This window comes from Dicentrarchus labrax, unplaced genomic scaffold (genome assembly GCF_905237075.1).
Source record: "Dicentrarchus labrax unplaced genomic scaffold, dlabrax2021, whole genome shotgun sequence".
NCBI classification, from domain to species: domain Eukaryota; kingdom Metazoa; phylum Chordata; class Actinopteri; family Moronidae; genus Dicentrarchus; species Dicentrarchus labrax.
Genome location: NW_026136706.1, coordinates 11,827,346 through 11,842,513, shown reverse-complemented (window position 1 = coordinate 11,842,513; position 15,168 = coordinate 11,827,346). Strand labels below are relative to the sequence as shown.

General features: G+C 39.1%; 1 protein-coding gene across 5 annotated transcripts in view; it reads right to left on the bottom strand.

Annotated features, from left to right (window-relative positions):
- The window catches only part of LOC127365638 (E3 ubiquitin-protein ligase SH3RF3-like), a 90,369-nt gene that overhangs the window by 36,041 nt on the left and 39,160 nt on the right, over window positions 1–15,168 (bottom strand). For 4 of the 5 annotated variants that reach the window (XM_051403945.1, XM_051403943.1, XM_051403942.1 and 1 more), the window contains one exon: window positions 431–706. The exons of the other annotated variant lie outside the window; for it this stretch is intronic. In XM_051403945.1, coding sequence (XP_051259905.1) covers window positions 431–706 — 276 coding nt within the window. The remainder of the gene's footprint in view (window positions 1–430; window positions 707–15,168) is intronic. 5 annotated transcript variants of the gene reach the window in all.

Sequence of the window (15,168 nt, the reverse complement as noted above, 5' to 3'; positions counted from 1 at the left end):
TCAAACAAAGCAGCCTACAGATTTGTTGTGTCTGTTCTAGCTGTGGATTCACTATTTTATTTACAAAATATGGAGTAAAAGGTGAAAATTGCAGTTCCTTTGGGAAGGCAACAAGCTGAACATGTACTTTTTACCCTGCTCTGGTTTACATTCTGAGAACCAATCTGAAGAGTGGAGTCCGTCGTGATAAATTATTAGTGTCCTACAGAGAACCAGCCCGGTTTAACATCACAGATTAAATGTTTTCTTCTACTATGATATTAATGCCGCTGTAAATTCTGACTACAGCCATCCCTCCAATCTCTCAAATGATTCACCCACGCAGCCTGTCTGTACTTTTATATTATTACATTTATTCTCATAAAATTCTGATACAAAAACAGTGTGCTCAGGAGAGTGTGTGTGTTCAGCATACATATGTGTGTGTTACCTTGCTGAAGGCCAGACAGTCTTTATCCTGGTCTTTATCTTTGACCTCAAAGTCGTACAGTGCTTTGCCCTGGGGTGGAGTTTGGCTCAGCGGACGCAGCAACTGGATGTAACTAGCAGGCAAGAAACCATGGCAACCGTTGAGCTCGCCGTGGTACCAGTTGTCATCCACCTTGCGTCGCAGGATGATGATGTCACCCTTGGAAAATTGGAGATCGCCCGGTTCTTTTCCTTCGTAGGAGTAGAGGGCTTTACCACACGGCAGCGCCGGGATATTCTGAAAAACATACAGTACATGCAAACACTTATTGTAACAACAAAGCAATTTTTATAAGATGCATCAAGCAGTAAATATGTCCATTTGTTGCTTACGATGCTGAGGAACAACATGTTGTTACATATAGTGCTGAGTCATATGTTTTTGTGTCCTCAATCCTACATTAATACATTTTCGTATACAGGCTCCTCAGGCCTTTTAAAATCCTTCAAATAAAACAATTTGAGAAAGAATAAAAAACTCTCTCATATCTACACTAAAGCCATAACCTGCATGATTCTAATTTACACCATAAATTGTGTAATTAGGGGTCACAACACAAGCCAAAAAGGTTAGGAAACACTAGACTAGAGCAGAGTGCTGCTGTTTTAGAGACTTGCATATTTTGCTCCTACCTTTCAGTTTGTTGTTTCCTATTGGCAGAGCAGATGAGCAGATTACCTGCCTATCATACCCTACACCAGAACACAGGGTCCCAGCGAGAACAGGATGCTCTTTTATGCTGCAGCCCCACACAGTGATTAACATACAAGGTTAGGTGACAGGTGTATTTTTACATAAAAATCTTGCATATAGCAGCATTAAGTGCACCTCCACAGAGGATTAAAAGCATTGCTGTCAAGTAGTAGTGCCACTGTGTTGAAATGATGCCAGATAACTACACCTCACAAACCTTAGGGGCGACAATTTCCTGAGTTTACTGTGAACTGCAGTTCATTATATTCTTCCTATTAAGGAGCTAGAAAGTGTTCCTTTTGTGCCATGTCTGGAACAAATCAGTTTCAAGTCTGTTATGTAACAATATAAAATATGTTGTGTGGGTGTATTTGCATTCTTCTCTACTCTTTTCATTTTTATATTTGTGGTGCCCCATATATGAAGGAACGGACAAATGAGGCAGTGACTCCTGCAGTGATCAGTAAATTAATTTGGGCCGGGGGGTCAAACAGATTTTAAAGCAACTCAAAACAGTGGAAAATCTAATATGCTGCAAACTGTTGGCCCTGGAGACAAATTTGTAGAGCTTGGATGGTTGGATATGTGCTCCAAGTTTCGTTTTATTCCCCCCAGCAGTATGTGAGATATGACTGGTTATTAAAATGTTTGCCAGGTAATTGCTGCTCCCACCTTGGGCCAAACACAGTAATTTTGAAAATGCCAAAGCGGTATGATGCATGACTCCTTGGAGTATCATCAAAATCAAGTCTGTGGTGTCTTGCTTATCACATGTCAGGGACAAACACACACTGACCCATTTACCCTGCACAAAATGTTTCTTTACATGATGACATGCTTGTGTAGAAAATTTTCGAAATGTTTCATTGCACTCAATTCATGTTAAAGTTCTATTAGCAAGTGCTGCATTGATATTGAAATTTTACTTCACCCCTCCCGGAAAAACAGCTGTCCAATCATAACTTAGCGACGAGACTAGGCACAGCATCTCCACAGGTTGAAACATTGCGCATGGTGCTCCAGTAAGAGCTATACTCAGCTGTGGAGTGGAGTATACTTTTTTAAGTCTTTCCAAAACCACAAACATAAGGGTAAAATTGTGGGAATTAAATGAACAGTGTCTTTGTCTGGTCTAACATTAACTGCATTTTGTTTGTGTGTCTGAGCTTATGCCGACAGTAGAAACAATCCGCTTCAAACGAGAAGCCTGCTGTTGTCTACCTTCACCTTAGTGTCATGCTGAGAATGAAGTCGTGACAGGTGTAGCAACAGTAACTGAGGGGAGCAGGGTGTTAATTAAGATGCAGTCAAGTTCCTCATGTTACATGTGGTTAGATTGTGTGTTCTACAATAAATCAAATCCACAAGTTCATATAGTTTTAACCTGCAGATCAAATAAAAGAAACATCTCTATACAACCCTTACATACTGTAGATATCCATCATCACATCTATATTCACATTCTCCACCACACACACCCAAACAAACACTTAATACACTGAACACGATGTTGACTGAGACAGGTATTAAAAGGAAGTTTATCTTAAAGATCCAGGTAAACAAACAGCAGCATACAGAAGAGAGAATGCATGAAAGAAATACAACTTCTTTTCTTCCCAGAGAAGGTGTTTACTAACCCACTAACACACACACACACACACACACACACACACACACACACACACACACACACACACACACACGCACTCTTTTTATACATTCACATACGAATTGATTCTCCCGAGACGCCACACTGAAGAGAACAGCCAGAGGCTGCACTGACTGTACTGAGATCAGCGTTGACGCAATATGAGGAAATACACACAGGCACACAAAAACAACAAAAAAACACAAGGACCTAGTGCTACTTTCAACTACTACTATTTATAATGCCACATGAAACTATACTAAACATTATTACATGGCTAAAAGAATGAAAGCAAAGACTGCGGATTCACATTTTAAGTGTCTCGTATCCAGATAAAATACAGATGTGATTCAATATATTTTCGCTTAAAAGCCACATGTTGGCCTGATCACAAATGTAATTTTGCATCTTTGTGTTCCTGGGCTACATCAGATCAGCAAATCAGCCTTTCTCCAGTTTGGATGGATGGTACCTCGAGATGTTTGAAGTTGTCAAAAATGGCAGAAGAATAACTAAAATGTCTCATCATATATGTTTGAAATAGCTGGATTTCTCATTTCAGTGTAACTTTAGCTGCCATTATCACAGGGAACAGACCCCGTAGAGGCTCCTTCCACAGACTAGATCCTGTTGTAGTTACACTTGGGAAGAAGTCAAGCTTACGTATGTGTCTTGGAGAGATGGATGGAGTTACACCTTTCCAACATCTGGCTAGAATGAGTCTCAAACAGTCTCCCAAGGTGGTTGAGCAATCAGATTGCAATACTTCTTGCATGCAGGAGAAAGATAAAGCAGAGGTTAAGGAGTAGAGAAGAGGAGAAAGAGAATATACATAGCAGAGGAGAGAAAGAGAGAGAGACAGGAGAGATGCAGACTTATAACTATATAGTCTGGGGTTCGAGATCCGGCAACTGTATGTGAAAGTTACGCTTTTTACTACTGATTTCTTTTCCCAGTTACATTATGGTAACAAACGTTACTGCTGCCTGGATTTTATTCACAGGAAACATTTTTTGTGAGTGATCAAAGTGCTTTCTGGTACCAAACAGAGGTTGATGGGAGGGTGTCAGGGTGGATAGTGGCTGAACAAAACACAGGACACCACCGTTTAGGTTTAGGCAACAAATGCACTTTGGATAACTTTAGTAAAAGTTTGTGCTTTTAGTTAAATGTCCAAAAAAATAACGCGCCGCAAAACCAAAAACACACAAACACATAAAACAAATGCAACAGAAAAACACAGCAACAGAAAAATGCTGCAATCACAGAAACGAAGCAGAAGCTAAAACTTACAAACCCACAAAACAAATGCTGCAAATACCAAAAACACACAAAACCCCAAAACAACTGCGAGAGAAACGCTGCAAATTGCGCCAGGCCAGTAGGGGGATCCGACCTGAGGGATGGACCAGTCCTGTGGGACCAGACCCGATAGACATGAAGAAGAAGTAGCAGAAGAAGAAGAAGAAGAAGAGGACAGTGAAAAGGTACGTTTTCCTTCATGTCTTTTTTAAACACTTGGCCGTAATCTTTTATAATATTAATATAATTATAATATTATATAATTATAATATATATTGCAGCGTTTCTCTCACAGTTGTTTTGGGGTTTTGTGTGTTTTTGGTATTTGCAGCATTTTTCTGTTGCATTTGTTTTATGTGTTTGTGTGTTTTTGGTTTTGCATCATTCCCGTGTTTGAAGCGTTTTGCCGTTTGCGGTGCGTTTGCCCGTTTGCGTCGCGTTTGCCCTTGTCGGCCACCGTACTCTCTAACCTTAACCATGTGCTGGGAGTGCCTAAACATACCCAGAAAGAAGTTTCATATAAAGAAATATAATTTATAGGATGCATGGTTGACCCTGAACCAGCATGACAAAGCTGGGCAGGAAAGTGGATGAGCATTACCCCTAAAATTGCATTGCTGAGGTTCCTCTGAGCAAGGCCATTCACATCAATAGCTCTACTGGAGAAGTTAAATGTATCCCCCTAAAGAAGAGAGGTATGAGAGGTAGAGTAGAGGAATGGAGATGAGAGAGAGAAGAGGTACAGAGAGAGGAAAGAGAAAAATAGCACCTCTCAGTTTTTTCTCACCTATGTTCCTGCTCGCCCTTTTTTTCCTTCTCCCTCTCTATCTTATCCTTTCTCACTTTCGAGTTATTTTCACCTCTCTCTCTCACTTTTATTCCCTCTTTGTTTCTCTTCCCCTGCGCCAACAGACTGGGGTGATCTCCTAGAGGCTGCTGGTGGGCCTCATCAGGGAACTGCTGGGTTTGCTGCTTGATGCTGGGAGGAGGAAGGTTGCTGAGCTCTCACTGCCGAGGGCATCACCTGCAACTATAGGGGCAGGCTGCTGTCTCTCTCCTCGCTGAGCCTGGGGCAGAAAGGTCAAGCTACATGAAGGAGGCCTATATTTTAAAACGGAAAAAGATCCCACCTGAATCCAAAAAATGGGCCAGTTCCGTTGCTGGATGTCGTATTATGCTAGTCATTCAATTAGATAGCTAATTAAACGTAGGGTAGGTTGTCATGTTGCAGATCACAAGAGATATTTCACTGCAAGAAAGTTATCCCCAAACTCTCATTTCTTTTTCCAACTGGAAAAACTTCCACTCCCCACCAAACATACAGGTATACTTCAAGTTGCAAATGGTAACATTCTTCTTCTAGGTTAAAATGTGAATAATTGCTACACAGTGCCAGAGTACAGAGAGTCAGCTCTTCAAATAAAATCAAATAAGATACCTGAATCTTGAATTTTAGGGGAAAAAAGACATTTGTAAGACTTCAAAGATGTGCTACAATGTTGAATATAAAATCAATGCATGCACCTTTCTTGTTTCCTTTCTCTTCATCTTAACTTTGCTTTCACCCTTGCTCTTTTCTTCTCTTTTTCTACCCGCTGAGGAACTTGTGACTATATGGCAGTGCTTTGCTTAGTGTCTTTACTGCACTGTAAAGGCCCTTTAACACATGCACTTCACTCCATAAAGGTTCTGGAAAGTTTACTTGTTATGTTACATTATGTTTGAAAAGGACCCCGACTCGCAGTAAAAGTCACTGCTGCTCGTAACATTTCAGTAATTCTTTCTTGACAGCTTAAGTGAAAACATAAGGTGCCAACATTAACAGATGCTATAGACATAGGGTTATAAATATCTGAATGTACATACATATAATATACATAATAATATATTTATATATGATTTACAAGTAAAAATATAGTCCTGCATCTTGTGCCACCTTCTTAAGACAGCAGTGTAATACATTTTACATTATCATTTATATGCACAGGGAAATAAAATCCATTAAATAAACCATTCTATAAATGAAATACTGTGAATAAACCAATTCCAGCTGCAATTTTGTCGAAGAGATATATTTTAAGCTGTCTTATCCTTGAATATTTTCTTTTTGTTGCAGAGCAGGGTAAAAAAAAAAATCCCTTGGAAATCCGCCTTAGAAAATTGCATTTTACATACACAACACAATCAAAGTTTACAGCTTTAATTTAACTTCATACAGCATGACAATCCCTGAAAACTTCTTTACCAGAGTCAACAGCATGTGAGTATATTAGGAATTAAATTAAACTTATCTAAGATGTCTTGTTAATTTGAACTACGGTGGCTTGGGTGCTGTCTGTCAGGCTGTGTCAAATAGGCAACACACTTCAATCTGAGTTAATGACGAAATTGAAGAGACAATTTATCGTTGCAGTTTGGAGACCAAGATAGGGTATCTGGTTGGGGCGCAATAATCAGCCATTTGCCTGCAAGTTTTAAATTCATCACTGAAGCAGGCTGCAAAAATAAGTGAAAACACTCTTCTTTGTTGGTGTCATTACTTTCATACTCACCAGTGTTTTCCTGCTGTGCTGCCACCATAGTGAGAAGAGAAAATAATCTATCCAGAACAGTTATTTGTGAACAGGGTTTCTTACTGTTGTACCTGTCGAAGGCACTATATTTTCACCCAACACACACACACATTTCTTATTCAGAATGCTCTCTCACCCCTGTGGTGCAGTAATTAGTGTTTGTGGATTTCTGTAATGGACAGAAGGAGTGTGTGTGTGTGTGTGTGCAAGTGCGTGTGCGTGTGTGTCTGACAGAGAGTCCCCTGCCCTTGGGGACTTACACACAAACACATGAGTCCCTCCATCAACCACTACTGTGACTCCCATCTGTTCAAGTCTCTCAGTGTGTGTGTCTGCTGTAGCCATAAGGTACAGGGAGGTGACTTGTCCAACATGGGACCAACTGCTCCATTCAACAAGGCTTCTATGAAACACACACACACACACACACACACACACACACACACACACACACACACACACACACACACACACACACACACACACACACACACACACACACACACACACACACACACACACAAATGGGTTGACTATGTGGTTGATGGATCGATGAGTTGGTCACTGTGGACCTTTTAGAGTGACTCAGTACTGATACCAAACAAACTTGTGGAATATAATCATATTTTTCTAATAAGCAAAATCTGACCAAGCAGTCAATGCCAATCGCAAGCACTTGACAGTTTTTGATACTTAGTTTAATTAGTTTTCCTTCTTGGTATGGTTGTGTCTGTTACTACATTTTAGAAACTCCATTCATTTATTGTTTATATTTAAATATTATTTTTTAGGCATTTCTGTTTTATTTTAGATAGTGACAGCTGGAGAGAGACAGGAAAGACGGGGAGAGAGAGAGGGGATGACATGCAGCAAAAGGCCCAGGTTACATTTGAACTGCTGCGGTAAGGACTCAGCCTTGTTACATGGGACATGCTCTACGAGGTGAGCTACCGGGGCTCCCTGATTAATTCATTCTGAATATAATCTCACACCAAGGTTGCACACTGTCACAACCCAACCATCAATTATACAGGAACTCTGTATCATATCAGCTCAAAGTGCAAATTAAAAGTATTAACAGTATCTTTTCACCTGTCATCATATCCAACATCTCTATTGTCACATTGTTCTCCCAGACTCTTTAAATGGTGCCTGTGTCGATGAGCTGTCTTTGTCGGGTTGAATATAAAACAGGTGTTTTTTTTCTGATGACTGGCCAAAAGTGTTAAAAGCAATGTATGTCTAAGGGTGTCGAATGTTGTACAGATTGACCCTAACTGGTCAAGGCAAACGTCCACCCAACGAGCCGGGGTCTGCTTCAGGTTTCTGCCTGTTAAAATGAAACTTTTCCTTGTCACTGTCACTAAGTGCTTGCTCATGGTGGGAATTGTTGGGTGTCTGTAAATAATTTTATAGACCTGCTGCCCTGTTTGAAGTGTCCTGAGATCACTTCAGTTATGATTTGGCCACTATACACGTAAAGTTGAATGTAAAAAATGTTATAGATTATAAAGCAACCTGAGACCAATTATAATTAGTGATTTGGGCTATATAAATAAAATTTGACTTAAATTTCTCTCCTGCATGAGAGCAACACATCAGCAGATCAACATATATTGTAAACAGCCGTTTACAGGGTACAGTGGCCTACACCGATTTATTTGTCTTTTTTCTGGAGTCACATGGTCAGCAGTTTAAAGCAGAAAATTACATCTACATATTTAGGGTCTCTTGAGGTTTCTCTCACATATTACATCTCAGTTTGAATAAATTAACCTGAATACATGTGAGTAACTATAGCATAGATTTAATAATATAACACTGGGTCTGAATAGGACATAAATTTAACTTGACAGCACCCTCCTTAGCTGAGACAACTGCTGGTGTAATACTGCGCTTTGGGAAAAGTTAATAATGTCACCCACGAGAGCCGCAATCTTTATGCAGTTACTGCAGCTCCTGCACGTCCCCTGTGGCTCCCATTACAAAGACAAAGGCTTTGATGCATTGATTTTACTTACCTTACTTGGAGACAGTAATTCAAAGCCATACTCCACAAAACTTTAATATGACTCTACCAAAGGACTAATACAGTATCTCACAACTAGATTAAAAACATAGATGCATCAACAATTCTGGTCCACTCACTTGTCTTAAGAGTGTTATAACACAGATTTATTTTCATATCATGGTGAGTTATCTGGCAACACTTGGCCTGTCAGTTGGTCTGTCAGTCAGTCCACAACTTTGGTCCGGACTAAAATAGCTCAACAACTATCAGATGGATTGCCATGAAATTCTATAAAGATATCCATAGTAGTCAGAGGATGAATCATACGTTAGCTGAAAAAACAAAAACTTCTGATATGGCAGCAGTAACACATTTGGGAGAGCCGGCCCACCAAATGTACAACAAGCTGAAATGCAATTTCGACTATTACTGCAATATTTCCTCGACCTCCCCTAAAACAGTAAACACTTTATGTTGCTTTCAGTCAGTGTCAGTCTAACTGCTTCAAAGGTCACAACAGCATGTGTCCGGACAAGAGGTTACATTATACGAGTCTGCACAGATTCCACAGGAAGTTTGAGCATTAAAAGGAGAAATCAAACTGCTTCATAAACCATCTGCACACTAACCTACTAGAACAATGCATGATTAATGAAACAGCTGCTGTGGACACAAATATGCATATAAATCAATTTATATGTGTAAATCTATTTATTTATTAGTAAGGGAGAATGGAAAAACATTGTGAATCAAAAGGAGAAACTTCATGGAGTGTGAAATGGAGGAGGCTGTTGTTGATAGTTGAGGCTATATTGGAAGAGATTGAGGCAATATTGCCTGGTGGTCATAGCGCTGGTGTGACCAATAAAAGAAAATTTGTTGAATGGCAGCACATCACAGCCTCAATAAATACTCAGAAACCCAACCCTTTCTTTATTCTTTAGTTATATTTAGTTTGAATGCACATCATGTTATATTATATTGGTAAATCCTTTGTTTTGTATTCTATCTTTGTATTCCTCTCTGTCAAGTCATTATTTACAGTAAAGTAGAGAATTTCTTAACTACAAAGAATTATATTAAAAGCATTGAGAGCTGAGCTTTTCTGGAAATCATGATACAATGGTTCTCCAATCAAAATTGATACCATGAAGCATGATACTTTGTATTGACATGCTGCGCAGTAGTTTCCTCTGGTTGGGTCAGGAGTCACTGGAGCTCCCTGGCCTTAACAAGCGTCTGACTTCTATAACTGGAAACTGTCTCATTGCTGGTGTTGCTCCTCAGAGGGAAGGAGACACAGATCTGACAGCAGATGAAGCTGTGAACCAGATATCCTGCACCATGTTACACACAGTAGGTTATTTCCTACTTCGCTTCTGAGACAAATATTGTTTAGGTTTAGAACATTAAGGTTTATTTCAAGACTTCTAACAGAAACAATTAAATTTTAGTTAAGCTAAACTAGGGGTGGATCTAGAGAAATATGCATTCCTTCTAAGAGGGTGGCATGGAGGCTTTAAGGAGTGGCAGAAATATATGATATAATTGTAAACAATCACATTTGGTTGGAAAAGCCCCCAAATTAGGAAATTTTAACACAAACATTACATTATTGTGGCAAATTAGTAAAGCATTTAATATTAATACCTAAAAGTACCATTAGAAAGCAATACATTTTAAGTGTATTTTTTCATTGAACTCCATCAAACAATTAAAATGCAAAATGCAGGCAACCACACAGCAGTACTGTGGATGAATGCATTCTGTCAAGATGGAGAGCCTGTAAAAAGTCTGTAGCCTCAGTCTTTAAAGGTTTCCTAGGCTAGAAACATTGTCAGTGGGCGTAGACCAAAATGACTTTTCTGGAGATTTAATCAACTGTTAACTAACTGACCGGACAAATGTACCACTGCCCTTAAGGTCTGCTTCTAGTTAAGTAGATATTCATGCAATTTAAGAGATAAGAGGCACCAAAGTCAAAATACATTGTTGCTCCCTATCGTCATCGTCTGAGGCTGATCAGCTCTTACAGCTGCTGGGCTCAATACATTCCCAATGGATGTTTTTAAGACTCAAATCTCATACTGAAAATTGGAATTCACAAAACTTGGACTGGCTTTGCAAACCTAGTGAATTCCCACAGTCTCCAAAACCCTCATGTGCTTGGTTCAAAGGCATGTCAAGTTTGTTTTAATTAAGTTAAATTACATTAACAGTTTATATTTTTGTAAATGAAGACACAGTAGACTACCATTCCCTACACTACTGAAGACATACATGCTAAGTGGGTGTGTTAACACAACTCATCGATCACCTCCACTACTTTCTTCCCCTTTGAAAGCACTGCTCGCCTCGCCATGACATCGAAGAAAACGTACGTTCGGGTCTGGGATGTGCAGAATTGCAAGTATGAACATATAGCATCCGAATATGCTGCCAAGGAAGAGTCTTGTCTCCATTAAAGTTTCATGAATGTTTAAGGACATATAAAACCTTTGGCAGTCACCATGTTTTCTGTGAGTTTTATTGCACTACTTTATTTGGTATTCCAAAAGCTAAATACCACTGTAATAATACCAACATAGCAGGTGAAGAAAGAACTTCAGTAATCCTCAAGAAAATAAATGCCACTTTGTCAGCTTCAGATTGCACTTTTTGCACCTGCACAAAAATAGAACTTAATATGTTAACTGTTATAAGATTTTGATACACACACCCCTGAGGCACCTTGATGTGCCTATGCAGGGTTTACAAATGAAGCCATAAATTCATTAATATGTAGATATTTTTTCAATATGTGCACAAATAGAAACAAAAGCGAAGTAAACTACAATACACCCACAAAGTGTTACCACACACCTGTGTAGAGTCAACTTCTTGACACTTATTATCTTCAAAACCAGCATTAAATAAATAATAGAAGAATATTTAAATACACAATAAAACAGCAGAAAAATATTCATTCTAATTTCAATACACTGCATGGGTATTACAGTAATGTGTGTACTGTCTGTTGAGGACTGAGACTCAATTTTTGAGGTTTCACTTCAAAGGCAAAATTTGCATACTGGGTACAGGATGTGGAGGAGCTTCAGGTTAAGTGAGCTTTGAAGGAAATAAGGAATTAAAGGGACTAAATGGTCTCGTTTGGAGTACTGGAGCACATTCGGTATCCTGGATTCACTCATCTGTCGACTCTATTGCTCGGCAACACTAACATTCCCACGGCAAGCCAGTGAGCGAGTGTGTGTGTGTGTGTGTGTCTGTGAAGGATGGTAGATGGGACAGGATGTTCCACTCCGCTCATATCCCCATCCATTTTTCCAGCACCAAACCATTTTCTGTCCCCTGTAGTCCATCTATTCACCATCCCCTACAGACACACACACTCTCTCTCTCTCTCTTTAACTGTGATTACTCTGCTCACTCTTCTCTTGCTCACCCGTCCTTGGAGGGGCACTGGGCCATTACAACTTTTTTTTAACGGACTGAGTGTGTGTGTGTGTGTGTGTGTGTGTGTGTGTGCATGAGACAGAGAGAGAGAGTTTATGTGTGTGTGGTAATAGCATAGTAAATCTGCAGAGGTCTTTTTCTCTGCTGTGAGAGGGGCATTCTATCACGCTATGCTGTTTTATTGGAGCAGACACTCAAGTACAACACAAACACATACACAAATTCATGCACAGACAGAAAGGTATTGCCTGTGTGTCAAGATAATGTTAAATTAAATTTAAACAATATTAATAATTCAGGTAAAAATGGAAGTAGAAGTCATAATCTGTTCCCAAACACACACATACTTCCCAGAGTTGTTGTGGGAGAATCAGTTAATAATAATATGCTGTATTCATTTGAACACAACATGTAAAACAACAAATGATGTCAACATGCAACTACACTCATGCAAATATCTGCACACACACACACACACACACACACACACACACACACACACACACACACACACACACACACACACACACACACACACACACACTCACAGAGGCTGTCTGGCAGTAATTCAGTGCACTATTGATTCACTTTCCATCTATAATTCATGATACAACACACACCTCAGGTGAAGTCGAGACATACACACACACACACACACACACACTGAGAAGTAGGAAGACGAGAAACAGAACACCACTCACTATGTATAAACGTAGACACACAAATACACACATACACAAGTCTAGCTGGCAGCTACCAGGAGTTCATTCATCTCAACCTTGTCTTCACCTCTCTATCACTCCCTCGTTCCTCCTCCTCCTCCATGTCTCCTCTCTTTCTTCACTCTCTCAGCAAATCACTCCAACTTAGCAAAGGTGCCACACTTGCCTACTCCCCTCTGATTCTTCCATTCCTCTCTTCCTCTTCTTAATCTAAAGGAAAGCTCATGGATTGTCTAAAATGAAAACAGGTTCATCCACTAGGATGGCACACAAAAATATCATAGAAATCTGCCTATTACATGTTAATATTTATAGAAATAATAAGGACTCGTCCTCTGGAGATTTTACAAAATGTTTAGCAGTTTGTCCAGTAGTTGTCGAGATGCCTTTGGAGTACACAGACTGACGGCTGGCAGACATCAACCTACTTTGACCACTAACGGGCATAAAATATCACAGAAGGAAAGTCATACAGAACTGACAAAGATACACTATGTAAAATAACATGAAATAATACATAAATGCTCATAGTTATGGCTATTATTGTTCATTTCTCCTGATGAAACAAACTGAAACCTGCAGGGATTACTTCCCACTTCAGAGTAAGAGCCAGCAACAATTTACTATTCCACCCACTGTTTCACAAATCAGCCACACACACACACACACACACACACACACACACACACACACACACACACACACACACATATATATATATATATATATATACTATTGTGTACCATATAGACAAAATCCTCTTCACAAAGTGTGTTTGTTTTCATTAAAATTACTGGGTCAGTGAAGCAGCGTGAACACTGAGCTCAGCAATCAGTGTAAAGTGTTTAGTGGAAGTGTGTAGACGCTCTTGCTGACTAGTTCCCAGTTGGAACGTTAGTGAGTGTCAGCTTGATGCTTTTTCACACATCCGGTGAGTATGTTTGTGAGAATATGTATGTCATATACTGCATTATAGGTGAGATAAATATACATTGTCAATATATGGTGATGCTTCCATCAATACACAGTAATAATAACAATACAGATCCTACTAATACCTCCCAAAGCTTGGTACTATATGGAGTCCCTCTAGGAATACATTCATATTAACAAAGTGCTTATTCATATTAGAGACATCAAATAAATCTTATATTCCCCCAAAAATACATACATACCACATCTTTTCCTACATGCCTGAACTTTACCACCATCACTATAGTAGATTCAGGCGTGTTACCCTGTTATTCCCACAGCCCACTGTACTGTATTCTAACATTCAAGCATACTGCTTTTCAAGAATAATATAGTAATATAATAATAATAATAATAATAATAATATAATATAATAATAATAGATAATATAGACAGTAGTATACATGTATGACACACTGCAGAACATATTACATAATAGGATATGTTTTTGAATTATGAGTATGCGTATGATACTACAAAAGATGAGAAGTAAGACAGAAAAACTGCTACACCCTCCTAGAGGTGAGACAAGCTGTCAAACTGAATTATAATTGTTCATACATGCGCACACACAAACACACAGTTATCTTCAATCTGTCCTGAGACTTTTGTACAATGTCATAAAAACTTTCATCTTCACATTCAATATTCTTTGTGAATATCATCCACGATGTACTTTCATGACTTAATGTCAGGCTCCCTGTATCAAGGGTATTTGACTGAGTGAACGACTGAGAAAGAGGCAATGACAGAAAAAGCGAAACAAGGCGCAAATGGGAAGGAGTAGCGACAGCAAGCTTTAGAACAGAAAGCTCGGGGAATGCATGCATATTCATAAGTCTTATTTCCATCTGAGCCGTGAGAGAAAGCATGGATATGTAAAAAGGGAAAGAAAAAAAACACATACACATAGAGAAGATCTTGTTAAATATGCAAGCTGTTCAGTGCCAGTGGAGTTGTGAAAAGAATGGATGTCTTACCTGATTGAGTATCCAAAGTGTCGAAGCAGGAGATATCAAGGGAGGCAGCGAGGGGGAACAGAAGAGGAGAAGAGAATTAGTATCAATATTAACTGTTAAAATTAATCCTTAAAGAGTCCTAAAACTGAATGTGACTTATAAAGTATGAACTGTAACAAGTCAACAGATTTTTACAACTACACACATTGCAGTGACTACACCTGCATAAATCATAATGTTGGTATAAAGTTCCACACTTGGAGAACTCTTACAGGCAATTACATAGACAGATAATCTTCAATGTCTTATCACGTGAAGCTATACTGGAGCAATTACATCATTAAACAAATCCTGAAGCTGACA